The 27,919-nt window shown below is 38.4% G+C and overlaps 1 protein-coding gene across 14 annotated transcripts in view; it reads right to left on the bottom strand.

Annotated features, from left to right (window-relative positions):
• The window catches only part of LOC108034852 (protein alan shepard), a 129,075-nt gene extending 108,148 nt beyond the window's left edge, over positions 1–20,927 (bottom strand). For 7 of the 14 annotated variants that reach the window (XR_007763755.1, XM_050886318.1, XM_050886320.1 and 4 more), the window contains exon 1: positions 13,558–14,544. Coding sequence is in view for 4 of the 14 variants with exons in the window: in XM_017110000.3 (XP_016965489.1) it covers positions 18,976–19,143 (168 nt within the window). In the remaining 10 variants the exon portion in view is untranslated. Of the gene's footprint in view, positions 1–13,557; positions 14,545–18,975; positions 19,209–19,543; positions 19,687–20,555 lie in introns of those variants that run through there. The other 7 variants (XM_044094777.2, XM_050886321.1, XM_050886323.1 and 4 more) reach the window with 4 other exon arrangements.
• Positions 20,928–27,919: the final 6,992 nt, after the last annotated feature.

Genomic DNA, 27,919 nt, shown 5'->3' with positions numbered 1-27,919 from the left:
TTTTAACTTGACACAACGCACAATTTCGCGGGCTTTTCTTTTTTTTCCGCTCGCCCCCTTCTTTTTGACACCCCACTCAATTTTCCTTGTCTCCTTGGATTTTTTTTTTTGCCTGGCTTTGCTTATGTGCGCACAAAAGCGCGCTTCATTATTTTCGTTTCCGTTGCTCTTCTGTGACACACGCACACACACCAATGCGAGGCAAACACACACAAGCAAAAAGTACACACATAAGCGAGAGCTTTGTAGGCTTTTCTCATTTTGCTTGTTCGCATGTAATTTAGTGTAAATTACTTTGAGTAGAAGCCCCTCGCAATTTTAGCCAACACACATTGAAACCCACATATAGACACCCCTCATTTGCACTAAGAATACGCACACACATAAATAAAGGACCTCACACACACACACGAACACATATATATATGTCTGGGAGCCGTCGTCTGGTAGCATAATTTTTAATTGTATTTGCTTGACGTGCTATAAACGATATGAATTTATGCTACACCTCAAGTCTCACCCCATTTTCCCCATTTCCCCCCGACTCTCTCACAAGCTAGAATCTGCGTGAAAGCAAAATGATTTTCTTTGTTGCCCTGGAAAATTGTGCTTTTCTGTGTGCTAAAGAAATGCATTTGGTGATTTTAAGCTGGTGATTCTAGGCATGTTTGTACAATGTCTATGTCACAATTGTGAACAATATTAAGCGTAATTTGAAATACAAATTTTAAGAAGAAATACAATTTAAAAGAACATAATCTTAAGTAATTTGTTAAACCTTAAGTACTAATAAATTATCAATATTTTGTATACTTAATTTATTATTAATTATATTTTTTTTTATTTCCCTTTTAAATTATTTACCCAAACTCCGTCAATTCCCAACTACTCGTCAAACTTTTAATCCTCGATGACAAAACCCCAAAGCGATTCTAAATAAATGTATGTAAACTTTCGAATCCTCCTAAGCAGCAAGCAAATTTTCAGCATTACCGCAACTTTAACTCCGTTAAAAGCTTTTCCTCGAGCTCATCTGCATAATTTGGGCAACAATAAAAACACCGCGGAAACAACAAAGGCCCCGCACAAACAGCTGAGCCACCAAAGCAACCGGCACACACGGGGGCGAGGAAAACTAACAAAAACGAATGAAAATAGAAATGAAACACAAATCTCTCGAATAATCCATTAATGCGTCTAATCCCGGGAATTTTCCCGTGCACAGCCGGCAGTCGCTCTCATGAGCTATAAAAAAAGAGGAGAAAAATTAAGCACATGTATTCCAGTTATGGGTTAATAACCCCTGCCCCGGTAGTTCGTTATGCAGTTGAAGGCGGGCACTTAATATTACTAGCAGAGAGCACTCGATGCAGCTGCTGCCCCGAAAAAGGACACGCAGCGGAAGGGGAAACAGGGGTTAAGCAGGGGCTGCTGCAATGGCGGCAGGCACACACACACACACAGAGACACACTGGCGCAGCGTAGAATGGCGGACGGACGTTGAGCATATGCATTGCATGCATATTAATAACACTAAAAACTTGCCACGTCTGTTTTCTCCTCCATTCCTCCTTCACGCCCCCTTCATAGTTCACACGTAGACAGAAGGACAGTTGAGTTTTCGAGTGTGAGTGTGAGTGTGTGTGGGAATTGAATTGCTTCAAGTGCCCTTAAATTGCCCTCATTACATAGACAAACACGCACACACACACACACTTACACTTGCACTCACACTCATAGAGAGATAAAGTGTTGCTACAGCTGCGCTTTTGCAAAATGGCCACACCCACATATTCGCCCATTCGTCCTAAACCAACCCCCCTGTCCCCTTTGCAAAGCCAGCCCCCATCACCCCACCCCCTTTTCAACCCTATCACCACCACCACTGCAGAGCACTCACACATGCCACTTTTCATTTCCGGCTTTGGATTTTTCACTCTCCAGAGTTGCCCAGCTCTTCCTAAACACAGCATCATCACAAGCTGCATTAGCAGCAAAGCAGTAGCAGCACGGAAAAGCAGGAAAAGCCGGAAAAGCGAGGGGAAAAGCAGCATAGAACAGAGCACCAACCACTCATCTATCTACTTATGCCTTATATTTTATCTGCTTGCACTTCTTTGACTTGACTTCTGTGCTCAGCTTTTGCTTGGCTTTTTCGTCGATTCACATTAAGCATACGCCCTGTATGACCTAGGCTTCAGCGTACTAAGAGATATTATCTGAAATATCTATCCATATTTTCCATAAACCATTAATTTGAAAACTTACACGTATGTAACTATTTTTCTATTCTGAATATTCGTATAGGAACCTAATATTCCCTTTAGTATAAAATTTATTGAAAATTGTAATTAAAATTCTTTATTTCATAAATTTTAATTTTTTAAGGTGTATCACCTGGGAGCTTGACACTTGAAATGAGTACGAAAGGAAAACAGCAGGCAAAAAAAATTAAACAAAAATTCCGTTTTAGGTGGCGTCGAGCCAGGGCAAGGGAACATTTATGTAGATTTAACTTCCGTACCATTTTCCAAGTTTTTTTTTGCAAATTAAAAGCAACAAAAGCGTCAACAGGAAAATGGCTAAAAGGGAACCGAAAGCATCCTCGGCATCCCTGATGCTCCTCGACTGCAATTTTCGGGTTTTAATTTGGCTTGGAATGCGGTCAGCTCGGAAAAGCCTCAGTTGCATGCACATTTATAATTTTTAATTATTCCAATGAAATTCCTGGCCTGCAAAAGGCAACCAAAAATTGCCACGACCGACAGGCAGACTGGGCGGAGGGGTGAAAGACTCTTTCGGCAATCTCTCGACATCTATTTTTTCTCCTCTAGGATGGGGGAATTCTAATAAAAATAGCTTAGCGTCGTCGAGCAAAATGTCGACACTCTTTGGATGGGATCGGATAATGTGCAGTCAACTCAGACAGGACAAGCCGCGATGTGAAGTTGCCCGCACGAAAATTCAAACACAAAAGTTCAATTTAACGTAAATACTTTTCAAGTGGGGCGAGGGGAGATCGACGGGTAAGCCAGCTGCCAAAGTAGCTGGCATCTCCAGCCATCAATAGATAGTACGTCCTCGTTCCTTGGGATGAAAACCTAACCGGCAGCCGAAAGTTCGAGTGGGAAATGCCATTGGGAAATGGGGAAACCGCCGAGGAAAAAACTACTTAAGGACACAGCGTCGAGACAGGAAACGAGCCTCAGGATCTGGTAGTCGGGGAATGTCGAATATGAAATGTGGCCAGATGATGCCGAAGGAGTTAGCCATTCAAAGTATTCCAAAAGCGAACAGCTGCAGCAGCGCCAAGTGCATCTGGAGAAATATGAGATGTACGAAATGAAATAAAGCAATGGCAGGCAACTGGCAGGAAAATATTCAGCGGAGTTTGTAGCTTTGTCGCTCGAAAACCTCCAAGTTATGTGACAAGAACCGAGCACTTGTGGAAAAAAGAAACGCCTGAAGTGGAAAATGATCAAGAAAAGTACTACTACTTAGTACAGCCAATCCTTACAACACGGAAAAGCCAAAATATTAGACAAATTTTTAAATAATTCAAAATATTTAAATATTTTATAAATTTTTATTAGCTTTAATTTTTAAGTATTTTATTTTTGAGGTGATTAAAAGAATTTTTCTTTTCACCAATTTCTATTATCTTCCTTTACCTTTTTTATATTTATCTTGCTTGCAATAAGTAATTCATTGGAAAAATATTTAACTTAACTAACTTATTTTTCCCCCGTTTTCTCAAAAGAATCCTTTTATCTCGCTTTTAAAGCCCCAAACTGAGGCAAAATTATTACATTATCGAACTTCTTTTGCAGATATTTTAGGCGACTTCAGCGTGACAAACTTATGACTTTTCACCGCCCCCTCTCAAATCCACAGCCCTTTTCCATTTACATATCGAAACTTGCAACATATCTACGAATGCCAACGGACTCGTTTGCCATTGTGATTGTAACTCCCTACCCGTTTTTTCCGCCCCCCAAACTCACAGATAAATGTAGGCGTGGCGTGGGGGCGTGGCACAGACAGACAAAGCACATTTCCGTCAAACACAATAAGTCGATAAAAAGAAAGGATAAAAGAAACGAAAGCAGAAAAATAGCTAAAAAGACGCAAACGGAAAAACTATTTTCCAATTTCCAAAATGTAGACGAACAAAAAAAAACCCAAGATGTGTGAGGGTGTGTGGGGCGTGGCAAGAGGTGAAGGTTCAAAGCTGCACAAACAGAGATATGCAAAAATTGGTAATGGCAGAGAGAGCTGAGGCAGCAAAAGTTGCGCCAAAAAAGAACTTTACACACGAAGAAGCTGCTGTTGCTGGAAAAAATGAATATAAAGGAGATAGTAAAGGAGGCGGAAAGGGGGCGGAGCTCCAAGGAGCAGCAAAACACGAAGATGAATTATTAGAAACGTATGCAAAATGCTGCATATGCATTAGAGGTTCTCCATGTTTAGGGTATATGTGTGTGCTCCACGCAGATAAATCAAAAATGTTGCAAAAATGTTGAAAACTGTTGGAAAATGTTGCAACGTGTGGCAGCTACTTTCGCTGAGCGGATATTTTATACAGCTTTCTGGTATTTCATCTATTTTAAACGCATTTTTGAGTAATATATGTTTTTGTAACACTAGTCCCACTTAATTGGATGCTCAGTGAGTTGATTCTTCGCTTCTATTGGATAGCTTTATTCATGCAAATTATATTAATAAAATAGTCAGAATGATGTTACTTCTTACTGGTAAAGTAATCAAAATTCCTGTTTGTTAAGGTAGTTTCATTTTCTAATGACTTTATCCGCATGTCCTCAAAACAAACATACAAAGAGCTGCCCTTTAGGAGTTTCTTTGTATTTTATTCTTTATTTTTTGCACAAGAATAACATTGTAGATATATACATAAAAGAGGGACAAAATGGGTGTGTGCATTGGTGGCTATTTTGGCGCTTTCCACAAGCACCCACACCAGCACGTCATTCGTTTTTACTGGGCACGTATTCACCAAAGACTCGGCGTCCCAGCTGCACATTTCGGCTATGTTTTTAATATGCTAAGCACTTTTTTATGCATTTTACAACACTATCGCATGCGCCAGTCTCCCTCTGGCTTTTATCTGTATATATACATAGATGTATATACATTTCTGTATGTGCGATGCATTCGCATTGACAGTCAATGCAGTGCGACATGTCACAAATGTGCATATCAATGGATGTGTCAAAAACGTTGCCGAGAGTTAATAATACATTTCGCATTCCTCGAAGAAGCTGCAGCAGAAGCCACACGAGGGATCTGCAGAATGTTGTTGTGGATAGGAAGGGGGCTGTGGAGGTAAAATCCACTCCAACTAACTCCGACTTCCACTCTCGCCAATCGCTAAGTGCATGTCAAATAACCGGGGGTTACGAGGGGATAAAGGAGTTGCCGGGCTGCTATGTGACTGACTGCATCCTGATTATGACACAGACACGATATATTTGGTCCTGAAGTTTGACACTCCCAGCTGTCATTGGCTTAACTCAGTTGGATTCGAAAAATCACTTCTTTTTTAGGTTCCTTAAAAGCAAAGTGCAGGTCAATGGGACGGGAAAAAGTTAATAAAGATTGGGCAATATAAATCAATATAATTATGCCATTTAAAAACCCTCAACAACCTACTCAGCCGTTTCCAAACGTCCTTTTAATCTAGATCTACACAAGTTTACCATCGGATTAATACATTTCTTCCCCCAGAACTATTTCATTTCACCCTTTTAACAAACCCCAAAGCAAATCAAAAATAATACCATACGATATTCTGTGAGGGCAACCGCACTATATCACTATATCATATCTCGTACAATGAAATCTTTGTAATGCAACTCAGCAATAAGCTAAGTAACTGCCATCCTGTGGCAAGGGATTCAGAGGGAGACAGGGCGAGTAATGAGCATTCTGCAGTGCTTCGAGCGAGGGTCAAAGCACATATATATAAATATCGCACATAAGCGGGGGATCCCACTTCTCTCACAACCCCTAATAGTCCCCTCACATTTCCCCTTTCTTTCTAACTGAAAACGATTTATGCCGAGCACGTTTCATGCGAAAGTCGTCAGCACGTTACACTCCAGAAAAAGATGGGAGTACAGTCAAACTTCGGTAGCTTGAACTTTTTGAATTAAATTTCGGGTAGCTTGCAGGGTACACTTCTAGGAACTTATGCACCTTTGCTTCTAGGATCCTACCTTAAAGTACAATTTTCGATACGGATTACAGCTTTACATTAAAATTGTTTGTTATCCTTTTTGTCAGAATACTTGGCTACCTTAGTGAGCTTTAATTGTTACTTTCCAACACTGCTTGCCAATGGTTAACGTACTACTTCCTATGACTGACAAGCAGTGTTGTCTGGGTCGGTATTAAATCAAGAATTTATTCTAGATATTTTCATGGATTTGTCCTATTTAAAAAGTTTGACTGTACTTTCACGTGATAAACTATAGTTTAACTGTTAGAAGTCAACACTGGCTGACAGCGTTGTTCAACGCCAATAGCAATAGTGGCAACTTCCGTTTACCCCTGAGGGTCTGCAACAAAATACAGCGCAAAAACAGGAACAGCAGCATACGAGAACGGAACGCAACAAAGGGAAGCACTTAGCGGTTTACGTTGGCGGTTGGATTGGTTAACAGAACCAAGAGATAGCCATGTGGAAGGAGGGGGTTTAGAGGTTAGAACGGGGGCTACGAGGAGGCGGCATGGAGGTGGTACGACAACCGCCAACAGTGGTTATGGTCGGACAACGACGACGAGGATGAGGACGAGATGCCGACGATTTGGCCAAAAGCGAGACGACACAAGGAGCCGGATTATGCAGCTTTGCGCACACACGTGTGCCGAACGTGACAATTTTCGGACAAAGCTAATGATGCTGCGAACTTGCAATTTGTTTAGGAGCAAGAAGATGACACGAAGAGGGAAGTATAGGGGAAGTATTAGAGCTACACCTTAGTTTGGGTTGCGGATAGCTAAATACTCTGTTTGGACTATTAACATAGTTTGTTTGCGCATTTTTAATAGGGAATAGTTATTAAATGGTTATCTAAAATTGTTATGACTTACGAAATCATTTTAAATGCATTTCTTTTTTTTAACGGCAAAGTGTTGTAATGTCGGACCAAAGTAAATGAGAAATGTTATTTAAAGAGTATTCAATAGATAATCAAATGAGTGATTACATTCCCCAAGCTCGAGCAAGTCATTAAAAGGGGTTTACCCGTGTAAGTGCAACATATCTTTCTAACCAATTATAGGACACTACTATAAAATGTCATGAAATATTAGTCAAACATGTCAAAGTCTGTGACCCATCAGGGGTAAAAATCACCGGAACTTTTTAATAAAAACATTGATTGAAACAAGCAAAAATGAGGGAAACACAAAATAAGGAATCTTTTTGACGAGCAACCGAAAAGAACAAAACTGAACACTGATTATGAAACCAGGCAGGGCAAAAGGAGCGGGGTGGAAGGCAGGGCGTGGCCAGGGCGTGTAATAAATTAATGAAAAGTTGATGAAGCCGGGACGTCAAAGGCGTCGTCAGGACGAAAAAGGGAAAAAAAATCGGAAAATATTTTCTCGCTCATCAAACAATTCAAAGCGAAAAAAAGGGAGAGGAGCACAAACTTTTTTCATTAACAAAACGAAATCGAGAAAAAGTCAGGCGACAAAAGTTGATGATGATGGCACATACATAGAAATCTTTTTGGCCTTCGGTTTTGTGTATTTTTTTTCTTTTTTGATGGTTGTTGTTTTTCATGATTTCCCAGCACACACACACACAGGGTAAGAGGGACAGACCAAGTGTTGAAAGTTGTTTTAATGTTAATGACATTTCATTACGCGACAACGGGGCTGAGATATCCTGTTGACAAATTGCTCAACATATTTTATTCCGCAGCGTTCCCCCTGCGTCTCTGCAATAAAAAGCCTTCTAATGGACACCCATGGACAATGCAGTGGCGCTGTTATTCCCATTTCATCATCCCATCCCGTTGCCTGTGCCAAATTAAATAAATAAAGAAAGCATCAAGCATACGCACTGTGGTACAGTAGATAAGCTTAACACACCCCATCCATATTTCTTGTTTCTTATAGAAGCGTGTGATGTGTGTGTGTACATTTCTCTAGAGCTTCCTCTTGAAGACCGAAGGAGGAGAAGAAGACGAAGGCGCCCCGAGAATGCCTCTTGATGTGCTATTTTTACAAATTTTAGGTTAAAATACTTTGGCCAAGTGGCTCTGGCAGCAGCACAAGCATGTGTCAGGACACTCACTCACACACCCAGCAGCCTACAAACACAAATACACATCCGTACGTATATATATATATATGTGGCTTTAAGGACGAAAGAGGAGCCGCATCTGCGAGGCGTTGTAGCGTAACGAATCTCAAAAGGCTGCCACTGCTGCTAGATGCCAAAAATAAAGCGAGAAATGAAAACGTGGCAAAAGTCAAAGAATTGTTAGTGCACACCCTGGGAAATCTATTTAAGACTTCAATTTTCTTAGTCTCGGTAGCTGTAGCATACATTTGGTTGTGCGTTCCAATATAAAAATGCTTTTGGGCCTAATTTTGGCTTGAATATTTAGGGCAGCCTACTTTCTAAAACATATACGCCGTAATTTGAATACATAAATATGTTGCTTTTTATACTAAATATATGTTGCTTTTTGTGACAAAAAACATAAAAAAACCATAATTAATTATTTTCAAGACGCATTTGATTTTCCCAAAAAGCTTTGCCTTTTTAAGCGTACTAAATTATAATCTTCATTGAAATTATTACCTAAATTGTATGCCATGATAGCATAACAAAGTAAAGCGTCAATTGAATAATTGCCGAAAACTCTGTCAAAGTGAAAAGAGAATTTCACTCAATTAGATTGCAATTCATACAATTCGATTTTAAGTTGACCAAATTGAATGGATAAAATTACACAAATTGTAATTTATTTTGATGGACATTGATGCTTGAATGAGTGATTAGTATCTTAGAAGTCTTCCACTTAAATGGAAAACCACCTGCAATTTTGAATGCAAAGTGGATTGAAACATATATGATTAATAAACTCAATTGAGGGGGCCGGCCGAAGGCGGTGAATAATTGAGGTAAATTGGATGTTTAGACATCAAAAGAGAAATTCAATCTCTCTGGCATGTTAAAATCCAAATTTATTTTTCATTAATTCAGTGCACACAAAGCGCAGCTCACACACACGGCCATTTTCTGGTCCTGTAACATATTCAACTTTGACATTTAACCTGCCTTTTCCAAGAGAACCACTCCCCATTTTGCACAGAGCTGTGCTTCATTGACTCAACTTGATTAGTTGTTGCGACAGTTGTCGTTGTACCGACTGTATGTGTGGTATACATATAGTACCGAACATTTTGTACAAAATAATTACAGAGCATGAAATTGAATTGAATGAAATGCCATTTCATGGAATTACCCGGAAAACTTTTTTCCTCCTTCCTCGTCTCTGGCTCGTAAAGTTTCCCTCTTTCTATATTTATTTTGTGTAAGCTCGTATGCCACTGAGCACACGGGACAATTTCAGCCCTTTTTTCATGGTTTTTTTCTCCATTTTGTGAAAAACATTAATTAAATGCTCAGTCAGTGGCATTAAACTGGGCAAACTGTGAACAGAAAACATGGAATCAGTGTAAAAAATTTGAACCAGCGTTCAAATATATAATATATTGAGCACATTAAGTTTGGGGGCTAAAAAATCATTTATGAAAACAGTTTGCAACAAACGGGAAAACAAGAAAACGAAGTCAGAGAACCAAAATGGTTTATGTTAAATTTGCTGGAAAACTCAAACACATTTGAGGGCTGCAAAGGGGAAGAGGAGGTGGAGGGTCAAAGCAAATTGCAAATGATGAAACTTTGCCCATCATAAACGCCATTTTATGTTATCCAATATGGCGTCGCTTTCTGCCCTTTTTTCTGGCTTTTTTTGTCTGCCATCAAATTTTCACTTTTTAGTTTTGGGGGCCGAAAAGTTTTTGCCCTACCGAGGCTTGAGCGGTTTTGGGCCGAAAAGACAGAGCGAAAGAGCCCGGCTAATCGCACATATTTCCACATCAATAACAATTACGAAAAGGACCCAACGACCAAACAAAAACTCATCTCATTTGGTATGCAAGAGTTCGGACTACTTTCCCTACAAGATTTTCCACACAATTTGCCGGCGAAGGACTTTAAAAATTCCAGGACTTTAACCAGAACCGGCGAAGAACTAACACACTTAACCTCGTCAGCAGCCACAATTTGGGTTAGTTGCAAATGTATGTCAGTTGCTAATTAGCTGCACTTCACTGGACCCCGTCGCACATATAGAAAATAATAATGCATATTCATAGGCGCGCCTTCTATGTGGCGATGTCACGCATACGCCACGTGAAACGCCACCACTCAAAGGTCCTTGAAACGGGCAGCAGCAACGCTGCAACACAGCAGCAGCAGCAACAGTCAAAGCAACAACTGCAACACGAAGCTCCTAAGTGCCTTTCTGCGCGGTGGGCGTGGCCGACCGCCCACTTGGCACGGCAGCGGAAAAAATGCAAACCCTAATGGAGGTCCTGCTCCCGAAGATCGGATGAGTTGCTTGAAAGCGATCCCTAAATGCTGAGTTCACCAGCCAAATTTAGAGAAGAAAGAACAAAAATAATTCATTTTAAATAATATATTATTGTATTTAGTCCTATATATATTTAAGCATAGTACTTCTTAATAAATTTATAAATCATTTATCACATTATAAATCAAATCAATCATTAATAAATATATTTTGGGTGAAATTTATTAAATTTTTTAATAAAAAGAATAAAAAATGTATTTCTTTATTGATATCTTAAATCCATAAATCCCCTTCCCAAAAATGTTTACTACATATTTGCCACATTGAGATGCACTCAATTCCCCGAGCATACTAAGCAATCTCCAAGCAATTACTTTGAAAGTAACTCGAATGGCAACCGAAATTGCAGCTACAAAATATTTCAGGAAATCACATATTTTAACTGAAGAACCCTCCTTGACTTGGGTTTTTTCACCGTATTTCGTATTGTGTCTGCAGGGCATTTTGCCAATTCATTTTCACTTCGAGTAAAATTAATTAGAAATCAACAAAATGAGCAGAAAAGGAAAAAGCAGCCAGCTCAGACAGTGCCTTACATAAATCTCGTTCGCCTGAGACCTAAAAAGCACAAGAAAAAATAAAAAAAAGGGAAGCACCAGAGGGAGCTAAAGAAAAAAAATAAATAGAAATAATAAGGGAAAAACATTTTTCACTCTTGGCAATGGACAATGAGTAGAGAAGACCAAGTTCCTCGCCACCCCCCCTGGAAACAACAATGAAAATGAATGAATAATAGGAAAAGATTTTTCAGTTGCATTTTTTCCCGTTGCCAAAATTATCGTGTGCTTTGCTCAGACCATACTTTCCATGGCTATTTGTAATTGAAAACATTTTTGTGTGGCTTTATGAGTGCTCGAGCAACCCTCGTGGCAAGTCCCCCTTTCAGACCAAAACACAGGCTAATAATCATTATTATTTCAGATTTATTTGCGGTCATTGGGCTGGATTTTTGTTGTAATTATTGAGAAAATGTGCTGGCACAGGAAGTTTTCCACTTTTCTACCCTCTCGAGCCAATGATTTGCCCATTTGCTTGCTGGGGGATTTTTAATGAAATTCTCCTTGTTCTACACACGAACAATGAGTGTCATTATCATTCCAGTTCGCCAGTTCGTCAGGCAGTCGCTCGGTCAGTCAGTTAGTCAAATATTTGTATAATTTGTCTTTATTGTCATTGACATTAGGCACATTTGTTGCCTCGATTATCTGGGCATTCTTTAAGTGGACAAACAGCTGACGCTGCTAATGGCAGTGGGTTCTGAAGTGGCTCTGTGGTTTCGGTGGTGGGTGGTGGTTTTGCGAGTGCTGCCCGTCCTCAGATTTCTCCTATTTAGCTCAAGATTACGTCTTCGTTTTCTGCCTCTGTTAGCACGAGGGCCGTGTAATTTGTAATGCAAAGCTGAAAAATGTATGCAAATTATTCCAGACTTTTCCTTCCATTTCCTCGCCTTGAAGATGAGAACCTCTAATATTCCGCACGATATAATTGACAGCCCACTTAAAACCAGTAAGGTAAACTAAGCAACTGGGCTTTAAAATAAAAAGACAAAAATCCTTAGCGCCAAAAAATTCACTTCGAAAGTTAAGTCTTTAGGAAAGGTGCTTAGAAGTATGCTGTGAAAAAGTACATTTTGATTTACCTAGGTTACATTAAAGACAAAAATCCTTAGCGCCAAAAAATTCACTTCAAAAGTTAAGTCTTTAGGAAAGGTGCTTAGAAGTATGCTGTGAAAAATTACATTTTGATTTACCTAGGTTACATTAAGATTAAAAGGATTAATATTTCTTGGTATTTTGGTTTCTAAAATATTTTTGGTAGTTCTTAAATAGTATTGAACATGATTATTATACACATTCGGAAAATTCACAAATATTCAAATATAACAAAATATTCAAGTTAACAATTTAGAATCGTGAAAAGGCAACCAAAAAAGTAAATACGCATTCCACTTCAGCGCACAGCGAACCCCATTTCCCTTTCAAACGCCTTCAACCTTAACAATTCATTTGATTTTCGGATTACCCCAAACAAAGCCCATGAAAAATTCTTCCCAACTTAAAAGTATAAGCAATATAGGTACATTTTTTTGCGTGCTAAAAAGGAACCCCACTCCTTAGCAGCGGATAATAAATGATAATGAGAAACCGCCCGGTACGCGACGAGCAGCCAGGAACAGGATAATCATCTGGCAAGATAAGCAAATTGACGGCGGCCATGGAGCATTGAGGAGGCTAACAACCAGAAGATACCGGCTCCAGTCTACGTGCCATCCCCACGCTGCGTAATTATTTCAATATTTAATGACTGTACAAAATCAAAAGAAGCCTATGCAAACGACGCACTCACGAACAAGTTTTCTTTGAATCTCATTTTAATTTAAGAGTTCTCAAAAAAAAATTGTCATAAAATTTATTTTTAGCATCAGAGCTACAATTTAACTCAAATGATGTGAAAAATTATATATTTTTCTCTTCAGTAGGCATTGTGCATTGTGCATTGCACATGCTTTCAAAAATATTTAGAACCTATTTTTAATTTTAAGCTTTATATCGGGTTTTTTAAGTCAATATTAATATTTAAAGAAAAATCTTCTCTATTACTCTATATAATAAGTTTAAATATTTGTAGACGCAAAAAGTTTAAAATTGAAGATAAATAAATATTTAATTTTATAGTATTTCTTTTAGATATGTATCTTGGTTTTAAAAATTAAGATGAACATTTTTTTAAAAAACAGATTTTTAAAAAATTAAAAAAAAATTTTTTAGATGCTTACTGTGCTTCAAAAAGCGACACTAAGCTAAGTTTGGTAACTGAATTTTCAATCGCGGATCTCTCGGCGCGTAGGGACACTCACCACGGGCACGGGTATCACGCAGTAGACGCAGGGATGCCCACCAACAGCAGCGGCGGCGGTGGCGGTCGGCAGTCCGTAGGCGGCGCACAGATGGTGATCCGTCTTAAATATCTTCGTTGGCGGCGGCTGGGCAATCAGCGACGAGGAGGCGCTGGAGCACGTGTACAGCGTCGTGGTGGTGCTGGTGTTGCTGCTGCTGCTGTTGCAGGTATTGCTGTTGCTGTTGCTGCCGCTGCTGCTGCTGCTGTGGCCGGTGTTGCTGCCGCTGCTGTTGTTGCTATTGCCGCTGTTGTTGATTTTGCTGCTGTTGCTGTTGCTGCTGCTGCTGTCGCTGCTGCTGTTGCTGCTTGTCCTGCTTGTGGCTTTGCTAGCCCTGTTGGTTGCTAGCGCTGCTGTTGCTGCTGGTGTTGTGATTGCTGTTGTCCCGGCAACACTTGTTGTTGCTGCTGCTGCGGTTTCCTGCGGTGGTGGTGGTGGTGTTGTTGCTGGTGGCGGCGGCGGCGGTGGTGGTTGCTGCTGACTCAAGGAGCTGGCCTTAGGAAATGTAGCGCCTGCTGGTGTTGCTACTGCGGATGTTGCTCCTGTGGGTGTTGCTGCTGCCGCTGCTGCTGCTGCTGCCGCTGTTGTTGATGTTGCTCCTGCCGCCGCTGCTGCTGTTGCTGCTGCTGCTGTTGTTGTTTGCACAACTGTTGCCACCAATTGGCTTACAGCTGCTGCCTTAAATTCGCCGGACTGCTCTTGCTGCCCCTGAAAGTCCTGTTGGCTGAAATTGGCTAGCTTCGATGTTGCTGCGGGCAATGGCGAGGTTTTTCTCTTGATTGACGCAATTTTAATGGCTATTGGTGAGCAGGTTTGATTGTAAATAGATTTCCTCGGCGCCCCACTTCGTATTCCCCTTGATTTTCCGTTTTTCCCTCTTTTGCTATCTGCGACTGTCTGAGCCTTGGCTGCCTTTTGAGTTTTCTTATCGATTTTCGTTTTAGAACATTGACTAGTTAGTTATGCGACTTTTATATTGGCTAAACACTTATTAATGTTGAAATTCAATTTATTTATTTACTTTATTTGTTTAATTTGCGTTTACTAAGCACACACATCAATAGACACAATTATTTTGGTTTTTGTTTATTCAAGCTAAGCTTTTTCAACTAATTTTTGTTTTTCTTTTACGGCAATTTGCTAAATCTTTTCACTCACAATTAAGCTAATTTTTATGTCTTTATTTTTAAGCTAGAGTCACAAATTTAATTTGGATTTATTTTATTTTAACTTTATTGTCTCTATTTATCGCTTAGAGTTCTTTAAATATTTTTTAGTAAAATAATACTGTAGATCTTTGCTTTGGTGTTCACTTCGAAGATTTCTTTAACATTTAGTTATTTGTTTTTGTTTTTTTTTTTTTTTTGCTTTGAGAGTTTTTAACCCTTCTTAGTTGTTTGTTTTTTTTTCAGATTTTATTTAGAGTTCTTAGTTGGCTAAGATTCGTAGGAATTTTCGCTGACAATTGTTGCGCTGAGAGACTGGAATCCTTGGACTACTTGGAGTAGTGAGTTCTTGAGCAGAATATTTTTGGTGTAAATTTCACGCTTTTGTAAATAATACTGAACTGCACACTTGCACTTTGCACTTCCCGATTCTCTCAGTGGCTAATTTGTATAAATATATTTGTAAATCATGGACAGAATGAACTGACTTCGACGCAGATTACGTATACGCACGGGGAAAATGGAATTAAAAATATGTATGTGTATATTTTTATAATGCAGAATCTTGCGGCTTATGGCTTTTAAAAACTTTCTTTCTTCTTTTATTCGAATAACACAAAATGGCGAGCTTGCACTGTGGAAAGGATGTTTTGCAGGACGACTCCTTTGGGGACTCCTGGCCTGGCTATTTTTATTTTTAGTAGGTTTTAAGTAGGATTTTTTGGTTGGGCTTTGAATTTGATTTGGTTTTTGGCTTCAGACTTCAGGCTGTCTTGGGTTGTCGCAGGCAATCTCTGTGTGCTGGGGCTCTGTGGTCGCTTTCCGCTTTTGTGGTGCGCAAAATGAGGAAAAGGCGTTTGTAACTGAACTTGACAATCGTCGAATGGATTCTGAATTTCTCATTGAGTAAGGTTTTTGAGTAAGGCCCTCAGCCTGGCAGTTTTCGTCTCGGTTTCGCCTCGGCAGCGGTTCGGTTTCGCACGATTCGGCTGAAGTCGAATGCATTGCATTTTCGGGGGAGCCGGCAAAATTGTTTTTTCCAACACTCAGGAAAACAGGATCCACAAGCCGACGCAGGCGCAGGACCCAAAGGCGTTTCGTCTGCCATTCAGCGCTGCATTTTCCATTTCGAAGTCGGAAAATGAGAGGCCCACTATCCCCATCCGCTCGTCTGGCCAGCAGCTTCTTGAATTGAAATGCATCCCAGCCTACGCGGTCGCAATTATCCTAACAACTTTCTACAACACTGAGTTTAATCACAAATTACTACGTGACCAGGCGCACACGAACTTCTTATAAGAAACATATAAATATTATGTTGAGCCAACTTTTTGAGCGCCACAAACTCAAATACTGTCAAGTTTTCCCGGTTTTTCGAAACATTTTGGCCAGCAAACTCAAATAGAAAAGGTAAATTAAACGAAGAAAGGGGGGAAAAGCTAGGTAAAATCAGCATCTGGGGTAGGAAAAGCAAATCAAAGGAGTGCAAATGATATTTCCTTTTGCGAATTTCCTGTAGTATTTAATTTCCTAATTACTGAAGAGGGACTTGGAATTGAGACTGACAGGAGTGAGAATGCTGGAGGGAAAATATTTCGTTCTACTGAATCATTTGGTTTAGCGAAAGGATAAGTTTAAATAAATAGATATCATAAAATATTTGTAAGAATTAAAAAAAAGAAATTAAAAAAATGGGAAAAAATATTTATAAATATTTTGAAGTTCAACTTTTTATTAGGAATCAGGATTATGATTTTTGTAATTATTTTGTATTGGCTAACGTTTTAAAATAATAATATTTTCAAGTTTTTTTGGCCTTAAGTCAGGAGAAGTCTACAAAAAATAGACTCAAAATTTTTTGAAATGTAACACCCAAAACTCTTCTCAAACTCGACATCTAGAATATTTTCCCACGCTAAACTCTCGCCCATTTTCATCCCAAAGTGCGGTCCAAAGTAATTTTAAATATATATTTCTTCCCCTAACTCCATAAACTTCAGCAACTTGCTCGTTTCCTCTTTTATTTATTTACTTTCCTTTCTTCATTTTTCTGCGTAGGACACGAAATGCGAAATATAATTTTCATTCCAGCCACAATAACTGACGTCGACTGCGGCGCTGACTAAGCGCGACTGTTTACAATTTTTCCCGTATTTTTCCCCCACACCCGCAAAGAATTTTCCTTTTTTATTCAGTAGGTATTTTTTATTTTGATGTGGTCTGCCAGAATGTTTTGGTCGCTGTTGTTGTTGCCGTGAGTTGAAAGCTGTTTAAATGAAAGAACGTTCCCGTGGAAAGCCAAAGCAACGCCTGTTGGCCATTAGAGGATGCCAAATAGATGTTGCCTACAAAGCAAGCACACCTGGAGGGGATTGCAGGGTGTCCCGGGCGGGGAGGTGGCTCTGCGGATTGGATTGGGCTACCTAAAAACGCAGCAAACGAGCAACATCAGCCCCAGATTCGCACTACCCCATCCCTCGGTAATATGCCGCAACGGCTTTGAATAGTTTATTATATGGAGTACGTATATAAAAGATATACACCAAGAAAATAGGTAAAAAACGAAATTAAAGGATTCAAAATTCCATATAAAAGACCACAAATTTAAAAGAAATATAGAAAGATGTTTATTGCTATTCCAGAAAATATTTTTCAAATATCGATGTCACATCAATCGATATACCTATTAGTATCAACTGTCATGTATTAACTATCACATCATAATCAATTCCTTTGTAAAAAATAAATCATATTAGCATATTATGAGTTCCTAAAACCAAATAAATTAGTTTCTATGTTACTGATTGATAATATTTATACAACATCTTTGTATATCGATAACCAATTTTATATTAACTATAAGGTATGGACTGTCAAATATTAAGTAGATTTAGCATAAGTGAAAAACATATTTCTTTAAAAGAACATTTACAAAATAGTAATAGAAAAGTATTATTTCCCGTGCATCTATATAACACACAGGTAAACTGGATTTCGTCAGTTGAGGAAGGACGAAGGGGACTACTTAGAAATGTTGCCTTTGTGTGATTTCCATTTCGTGTTTTCCATTTTTTTTTTTTGGGTGCGTTTGTTGGTGTTTAGAAAGCAAATGCATAAATTATGATGGAAATTTCACAATGCACAAGCGCCCACACCCTCTTGGCAATGTGTAATACCATTGAAATTAGCAAAAAGGGAAACCAGCTAAAATGGTCCTTTCTCTGGGGGGGCCCAACTTGTATGTGTGTGTTTGAGGGTGTGTGAATAATGATTTATCAGGTACGAGGATAATGGGGCTCTATTGCCCCGATTCTCTCATCGAGATTAGACTGCCTGCACTGCAACTGTCAGCAAATTGATGGCGAAAATGGTTAGAAGAAATCCATATCATTGCCAGGCCATGGCAGCCGCATCAGCGGGAGCAATTTTCCACTCAAATGCGTACTGGATTTCCCCTGCCCCGCCCAGCAGCCCATTTTCCCCTGATTTTCCCCACAATTTCGTCCCGCATTTCCCGGAGTCGAACGACTCTGCGTATGACACATGTCGATTGCAGTGGCGCCCCCTAGCGCCCGCAAGGCAAAAATGGCGCCTTCTATGTGGAAAGAAGCATCAGAATCAGAAATCATCAGCCTGAGTCCGATTTGAATGAGCGATTGAGTGAGTGACTGAGTGACTGTGTGACTGACTGACTGACTGACTGGCGAAAGTGCGAGCGAGTGAGCCGTTTGATTGCTTGATTGATGCAGGGTTCTATTGATTGATTGATGCCTTTGTTGGTCCTTGATTGCTTAGATGTTTGGCCAACACTTTTTATGCCACATACCGGGCTTTTTCAAATTGGTTTCGAGTTTCGATGGGGTCACAGGGTCTTTTAAACTTCAGTGATCTGAACAAGTATAGCAAATAAAGTTTATCAAGATCCTTTATATTAATCCTTGTTTCAGATTTAAAAATACTTTTTTATAATTTATATAAATAAACTTTTTAGATAAATTTTAATATTAGCAGAAATAAATAATATTATCTAAAATTATTAAAAAATGTCTTTTAACCAAATAGTTTTTCCTGATTTTTAACACATTTTTGCTTATTCCCTTTAACAAGTCGTGCAAATATTTTGACCCACAAACACTTGAAATGATCTCTGACCAATAAATAAAAGTCTAAAATTATACGCCTTAAATATAGATGTGATTTATGTCCGACTTACGTTTGAATAGTTCTGGGATCTCGGAATCTGCGGCGGCAATTGCTGGGCGTTCGAGGGTCCCCGCATGTTACCGCCCCCACCTATCCCGCCGCCCTGCTGCTGGTGGGGCGGGCCGCCCATCTGTTGCTGCTGCTGAGGGGGCGGGGCCGGGCTGTATCGGGGATGCATGGCAAAAGCGGTTTTCTTAAACTGTTGCTACTTCCTAGTTAATAGCACTCTCAAATGAATCGCGACTGGAAAAAAGGGGAAGATTAAGATTAGTAAAAGTGCGTTTAGTAATCATGTGTTTTCTACAACTAGAAATATTTGTGGAGTATAATATTCTTAAAAACTAGGGTTTTTTTTAAATTTACATATGTATTTTTTTTATTTTGTTGAAATATTATATATATATTAATTTTCATATGTGGTAACACTGTTTTTATAGTTTTAAAGAAATGGAAATCGGCAACTCTGAAACTACTTTTTGGTTTTAATACATTTATCTCTTCCATAACACAATTTTTTTGTTAAATTTAGAGCAAGTAATTTCCTAAATTAATGGTATTTTTCCGTAGCAAATCAACACCTGTCAGTAATAATTTCTGCTACTCTTTTTTAAGCCCTGCCCGTTGCCTCTGCCTGCAGCTCGGCAACACTGTCCACTGCACTTTAGCTCTCCCTATCTCTCTCTCTCCCGCTCTATTTATATCGCTCTTTTAACGCATTCTGTGCCATATCCAGATCGTTTTGCCGTGTTTCTAATTTGTAATTAATATTTCACTGGCTACTTTGTTGATTATTTTCGGCATCACTGTGCCTGTGTTGCTGTTCTCTTGTTGTTCTTGCAACGGAGCGTTCAGCGAGTTATTTTAGCACTATTTCCGTCTCTTTCCGGCGCGGCAGTTGCAAAATTTGCATTTTGGCATTAAAAATAGCACACAGCCAGCCAATTTTTGCTGCTTTTTTTTCGCAATTTTATTTTTACGCTGCCAGACAGCCACAACTATACACACACACACACTCGCATAATAATTTATTGATAGGCAGAGGGAAATTATTCAATTGCAAATTGTTTTTACGCTACTGCTTTTTATCAATTGCACTTGTTGTTTTTGTGCTACGGCTTATTTAAGGACGGGACAGTGAGAGGGAGGGAGAGAGAGAGAGAGGATGGCGGAAGAGAGAGAGCGCAGCAGCAAAAGAGCGGGAGAGAGAGCACCGGCAAAAGAAGACAACAAGTGAGCAAAGCAAAAAGAGGAAAAAAAAATATTTGCACTATGATAAGATTTAAATAATTACACTAATCATGCTCTCTCCCGCTCTCGCGCTCGCGGAGAACATCTTTGGTTATTCCTCAATATTTATTATTGTTTCTTTTTTATGCACTGCACTGCACTGCCGTTCGTATTTATGTATTTTTATGCCATTTCGTTTTTATCGAGTGCATTGCTCTGAAACAACAACATTCGCTTTCAATTAGCTGAGAGCTGCAAAATGTTGTTGCTTTTGCCATTGTTACGTCTGCTTTGCGGGGCTTCCAAAGGTTGTTTTCGGCCTTTTCGTTCGATTTGTCACTAGTTTAATGCTGCTTTGCTTACTTATTGGAATTTTCTCTGTTTTTTTTTGTTGGCCTGTCAGCTGCTGTTCTTCTTCTTCCTGCTTCTTGTTGCACGTTCTGTTTTTCAGCACACAATCACACACACGCACACTCGCACACGCACGCACTCGCACACTCACACCCACAGTGGCACAAACACAAAACACACACACAGGCACACGCTTTTTGCACTTGAAAGTTATTCGATTTCGTTTCGATTGGCTTCGCCCTCTGCTGTGTTGCCTTCGTTATTTGTTTGTTGTTTCGTCACGCGGTTTAATTTATATATTTATGCAAAATATTACAACGACAAAATATAAGTTTGCGCAGCCGAAAAAAACGAAGAAAGCGCAACGCGACAGCGACGGCAATCGTATGAGATGAGAGTGAGTGTGGGAGTGGAGAGAGCGCCAAAGCCAGGCGAATTGCGCGCTCTCTCGTTCGTTCGCCGCCTCGCGCTCTCTCTCTCTCACTGCCTCGCCGGCAAACTTCGCTCTCCTCTCACGCTACGCACAAAGTATTTTTTGTTGCTGTTGCAAATAGCAAATAGAACTTTAAATAATTAACTAACTAGAAATGGCAAAAAATAAATAATCAAGCTAAAATAAAAAAAAAACCCATATGGAAACTCTGAAGAATAACAAATAATACGGAAACGCCTTGGTGTTGGGATATTTTTATGACATTTAATGCGGTATTTTACATTAAAATACCAAACTTTACACCAGCCTACAGAACAAAAGAAACACATTTTAAACATATTTGAATACCAAAACTGCCCATTAAAACTTAACTTATTTTTGTCTTTTATGGTGAGTATTATATTGCTGGCTTACTAAATAATTCAAATTTTGTTTGCTATTTTAAAGTGGATGATTTTGAAAAGGAGTAAAAGTCAATTTAAAGTTTTCAAATTATAATATAATACATTTTACTGGGATTGGGATCCAATAACCAAAGTTATGGAATTTGGAAGTGCAGTTCTGGGTTCCCATACTGAAACCCATTGGAAAGACGCAAAAATCGAACATGAAAATGGTCTAAAATTTCGACCCTCTCAAAAAATGAATATTTGAATGTAGAATATTAGGCAATTCAACCACAAACTCATAGAGGTATCCCACGTCGAAATCGGAATCGAATAACTCAAGTTATGGAATCTAGAACTTCAGTTTTGGGTCCCCATACTGAAACCCATTGGAAAGACGCAAAAATCGAACATGAAAATGGGCTAAAATTTGGACCTTCTTAAAAAATGAATATTTCAATGTAGAATATTAGGCAATTCAACCACAAACTCATAGAGGTATCCCACGTCGAAATCGGAATCGAATAACTCAAGTTATGGAATCTAGAACTTCAGTTTTGGGTCCCCATACTGAAACCCATTGGAAAGACGCAAAAATCGAACATGAAAATGGGCTAAAATTTGGACCTTCTTAAAAAATAAATATTTGAATGCAGAATATTAAGGAATTCAACCACAAACTCATAGAGGTATCTCACGTCGAAATCGGAATCGAATAACTCAAGTTATGGAATCTAGAACTTCAGTTTTGGGTCCCCATACTGAAACCCATTGGAAAGACGCAAAAATCGAACATGAAAATGGGCTAAAATTTGGACCTTCTTAAAAAATGAATATTTCAATGTAGAATATTAGGCAATTCAACCACAAACTCATAGAGGTATCCCACGTCGAAATCGGAATCGAATAACTCAAGTTATGGAATCTAGAACTTCAGTTTTGGGTCCCCATACTGAAACCCATTAAAAAGACGCAAAAATCGAACATGAAAATGGGCTAAAATTTGGACCTTCTTAAAAAATAAATATTTGAATGCAGAATATTAAGGAATTCAACCACAAACTCATAGAGGTATCTCACGTCGAAATCGGAATCGAATAACTCAAGTTATGGAATCTAGAACTTCAGTTTTGGGTCCCCATACTGAAACCCATTGGAAAGACGCAAAAATCGAACATGAAAATGGGCTAAAATTTGGACCTTCTTAAAAAATAAATATTTGAATGCAGAATATTAGGGAATTCAACCACAAACTCATAGAGGTATCTCACGTCGAAATCGGAATCGAATAACTCAAGTTATGGAATCTAGAACTTCAGTTTTGGGTCCCCATACTGAAACCCATTGGAAAGACGCAAAAATCGAACATGAAAATGGTCTAAAATTTCGACCCTCTCAAAAAATGAATATTTGAATGTAGAATATTAGGCAATTCAACCACAAACTCATAGAGGTATCCCACGTCGAAATCGGAATCGAATAACTCAAGTTATGGAATCTAGAACTTCAGTTTTGGGTCCCCATACTGAAACCCATTGGAAAGACGCAAAAATCGAACATGAAAATGGGCTAAAATTTGGACCTTCTTAAAAAATAAATATTTGAATGCAGAATATTAGGGAATTCAACCACAAACTCATAGAGGTATCTCACGTCGAAATCGGAATCGAATAACTCAAGTTATGGAATCTAGAACTTCAGTTTTGGGTCCCCATACTGAAACCCATTGGAAAGACGCAAAAATCGAACATGAAAATGGGCTAAAATTTGGACCTTCTTAAAAAATAAATATTTGAATGCAGAATATTAGGGAATTCAACCACAAACTCATAGAGGTATCTCACGTCGAAATCGGAATCGAATAACTCAAGTTATGGAATCTAGAACTTCAGTTTTGGGTCCCCATACTGAAACCCATTGGAAAGACGCAAAAATCGAACATGAAAATGGGCTAAAATTTCGACCCTCTCAAAGAATGAATATTTGAATGCAGAATATTAGGAAATTCAACCACAAACTCATAGAGGTATCCCACGTCGAAATCGGAATCGAATAACTCAAGTTATGGAATGCAGAACTTCAGTTTTGGGTCCCCATACTGAAACCCATTGGAAAGACGCAAAAATCGAACATGAAAATGGGCTAAAATTTCGACCCTTTTAAAAAATAAATATTTGAATGCAGAATATTAGGGAATTCAACCACAAACTCATAGAGGTATCTCACGTCGAAATCGGAATCGAATATCTCAAGTTATAGAATGTAGTAGTCCAGTTTTGGAGTTTCCTGCTGCGTAACTCATTTTGCTGGAAAATAAAATTTTCTTTTTCTTCATGCATGGGTTTTAATCCCATTAGCTCAGTTCATTACGCAAATGTCGCAAAATAAAATGAATAATGTAAAAAAGAAGGGAAACGAAAATTGTAAAGCCAGCGACTTGTGTGTTGTTTTGAAATATTTAAATAAAATTAATATTCTCAACAAGTGCGTCGCATAAAAGTGCGACACCCAGCAGATATCCGCCCGCCCACACACGTCCTTCCGCCCACTTTGCACCACCCACCGCTCTCAGCTTTTGGCACACAACAAAGGACTAAGGGACTAAACAAATGATGCATGATGACGACAACGAAAAATAAGGAGACAGGGGTTAAAACAGAAAAAACGAGATGAGAGCGACTCCCACGCATTGTAAAGCACTGCCACGCCCACCCCCCACCTAAAACCCACAGACTCAAACAGCTGCGGTTAATCGAATAGTTTGTAAGTTGAAAATGTATATTTGAAGATAAACTTGATTTTAATTATTTAGAAATAAAAAATATTTATGTATCAGTTTTAATAATTTTGTTATATATTTTTAAACAAAAGTTCCTGTTAATTTTTTAAACTTTATATTTAAAACGTTAAGTGTTTCTTAAATTATTAATTTAAATTTAATAAGTAACGTTAATTCTTTCTTAAAAACTAAAATGTTGTGAAATGTTATTTCAAATAAAAATTTAAAAACAAAGTGTGCTGCAAAATTTTGACTTGAACTTAAATAGCAGTTGTTTATTCAGACCTATTTCTGTGCTCTCGACTGTAGAAACTCCACCACCCTAGCACACATATATGAAGACAGTCTGTAAACAATGTTATGCCACTCCCTCCGCCCCTTAAAGCCTACAAACAATAAATTTGCAATAGCAACGACAAAATTTGAAGAATGGGCCAGGACCAACGAGAAAGAAGAAGAATCAGGAGCAGACAGAAAGGACAATACTCGAAATGAAATTGGAACGAAAAGATGGCCAAAAAAATGGAAATACAACAAAACATGCAAGGAATTTAAATTTATCTTAAATATGTAAATTTAATGACACTATCGAGATATGCAAATTTCTCCCGAAGCAGCGACGGCAAAAAACAAAATACAACAAAATTGGAGCAAGAAATCAACAAATTTCGAAAGAGTCAATACAAGACAAAGTGAAAAACCCGTATTCAAAATGTAATTAAACTAAATGAGTTTTAAAAAAAAAAATTAAAAAAACTTTTGTTTTTAATAAGTTATGAACATCTTACATGGCTTTACAAGATAAATGTATATATTTTTATAAAAAGATATGTTTATAGTTTATTGATAAAAAATACTTTATACACATACGTAATTCTTCAAATATCCTTCATTGTGTAATAATTAATTTTATTATTTTATAATTTTATTTTCGTTTACCTACAAAGTATAAATCTTTTTCGAGTTACTACTGTTTTAGGAAAATGGAGCAAGAAATCAAAAAACGCCAATAAATGGAAAGATGGGGTAGATAGTAGAAAAAGACAGACTCTCACGCACAGTGGGCTGGAACACTTTCGCCTAAAACGCATGAAAAATAACATAGTGGGGGAATGGGTGGAAATGGCAGGCAAGATGGATAGCTTCGGGGGGCGGTAACGCTGCCCGGCGGGAAAAGGGGGCGGGGCAAAAGCCTCTCTGCGGCCAAAATGACGACGCGTTGGTATTTTCATTAAGTTTGGCACCATTTTCCTTTTGTTGCCCACTCCCAACCCCATTTGCACTCACACTGCCCTGCTCTTCTTCATCCATATTTTTCTGCCCTATAGTGATGAAAAAAATTGTAATATATAATTGAATATATAAATATTAGTTCATATTTTTGTGCAATTATTCCTAAAAAAATTAAGAATTAATATACTCTCTTTTCCATTTAATATTAGGTACAGTAAAATCTTTTAAAAAACTTTCTAAAAATACTATAACAAATTTTATAATTCCAATTTGTTTTTCAATGCCTAAAATTTTATGTCTTAATTTATTAGCAAATATAAAAAAACAATTAAAAACAAAATTTAATTATAAACATAAACTATTAAAAAAAACAGAACCCGTTAATATTCATTTCAGTTCGCCAAAAAGCCTTCTCAGGACTTAGGATTTTTTTAATTTTAGAAGCATATTGTTGTGCCATCCATTTTTGCGCAGTGTAGAGTTTCTTGGCCACCGCTTGAAGCACAAAAAATTCTTGTCGCGCAACAGCAGCAAAAAGGAGGCGGCCAGCAGTGGAGGCATTTGGGGGTGCAAGCGAGAGGAGAGACCGCTGCTACGTGACCGTAAGCAATTTGCAGTGTGGGCGGAAAGGCCGGAAAAATGGGGGGTGGGTGGAAAAACAGCAGGCGGTGGGCGGGCACTCCTCGCTGCGTAATCGCATCAAGAAAGTGAAATGTCAGCTGTTTCCATCATCTTGGCGCTGCGCCTCTGTCGGCATGTGACTGCCAGGAATTCAAGCTAGTTAAAAAATAAAAAAAGGTATGGGGATGAGGATGAGTTCCAAGGGTCTACAGGGCAGGAACTACAACTACTAGTTTCCCCATGGAATGCATTGTATAGGTCACTGCGTAAGGACCAACAAAAAAAAAACAATAGGAGAAACTACAGAACCAGAAGAAGTGAAGTGTAGGAAACGCTTTTGTTGGCGCGTGATCTAAGGATAATTTATGACTCTTCCAAGGGGTGAGAGTGCGGGGCAGAGGTTGTCATAGGACCAGGACTGACTTTGAGATAAGGAGCGCTCAAGGCAAGCTCGAGAATTTAAATTCAATCAAATTGCACTCGGTAATTGCTCGGCCATGAATGGAAAGCATCTTCGTTATTCAGGAGTCCGGAATATAAATGCGAGAAAATAGAAGAGGTTAAAGAGGCTTAATTCAAAGTATAAAAATAATTGATAAATCTTTTTGGTAAAATAATAGAATATTATTAATTTAATTTAAATAATATTAAAATGTATATTAAATCTTTCTGAAGTTTATCAACACATAAAATTATGTATGTCTTGAAAAAAAATTAAAAATATAGTTTATTGATTATAATATAGTTATATTAAATTATTAAAATATGAAATTTTTTTAGTAAATTGTATATTTTTATAATTTTATTTATACTTTGCCTTATCAGACTTTCAACGCATATCAACGCACCTATAAATTGAATATAATTGTATTTATTAAGCACAATAAACACATGTCATCAGGAGTAAACCCCAAACGCAAATAAATCCCCAAAATCGAAATGTTTTCGCCTTGCAATTTCCATCCCCATCCCCAAATCAACTGCTCTATCAATGTCTTTCGCTTTGGTTTTCGATATCGCATTAATATGTTCACAAACACACATCAAAGAACAATCCCCCTGCCCCCATTTGTGCCATATATTACCTTCATAATCCATTTTCGCCCGAGCAGACATTGAATGTCATTGGCAAAATTAATATATATAAAATGACATAGATTTAATATGCGAATGAAGGAAGAATATTGATGTTGACCTCCCCCCAATTGCCTCGCTGAGCTTCACATTTCCGCGTAATTACCTCTGTATGCGGAAAAGAGGGAAAGCCACCATGGAGGAAAGCCAAAATGGCGGCGTCGCCGGCTTCATCATTATCGCCATCATCGTCGCCAAGACATCGTTAAATTAAATCTATTGTCGACGCATTCAATGTGCATATAAATCATTTATGGTCTCTCAGAGCCAAAATGCAACAGTCGAAGGGCGCAAATGTAGACATTACAAGAATTTATTATTTAATTATCTATGCCGCAAAATTTTCATTCACAGGCCGCAAACTCAAGGCTCAAACCACCCGAAAACCACAGTTAAGACATTAAAGTGCACCACCAACAGACACAAACACACGCTGAGAAAAATATTTAAGAAAATTGGTCTTCAACTGAGAACTTTCGTTCTTAAAGCTATAGTTTAATGTTCATAATATCATAACAATATGGCGATTTTAAACTAATAAATTATTTTTATATTTTTAAGAACATGTAAAATGATAACATCGGACTTCTCTCTGTGTACACATACACAGCCATGGTGAAAACCCCTTGAACAAAAGGAGAAGAAAACTGGGGCTGACCATTTCATAAAATTTGATTACAGTGAATGCGTAAAGTTTACGACCAAGTAAAGGGAATTAACTGAAAGTGGCAAGACGCTCAAACGCACACACACATGTGGCGGCATCTGTGGCTTTCCTTTCCTTTCGTTT

Source organism: Drosophila biarmipes, chromosome 3L (genome assembly GCF_025231255.1).
Source record: "Drosophila biarmipes strain raj3 chromosome 3L, RU_DBia_V1.1, whole genome shotgun sequence".
Lineage (NCBI taxonomy): Eukaryota > Metazoa > Arthropoda > Insecta > Diptera > Drosophilidae > Drosophila > Drosophila biarmipes.
This window is presented reverse-complemented; position numbering and strand designations above follow the sequence as displayed.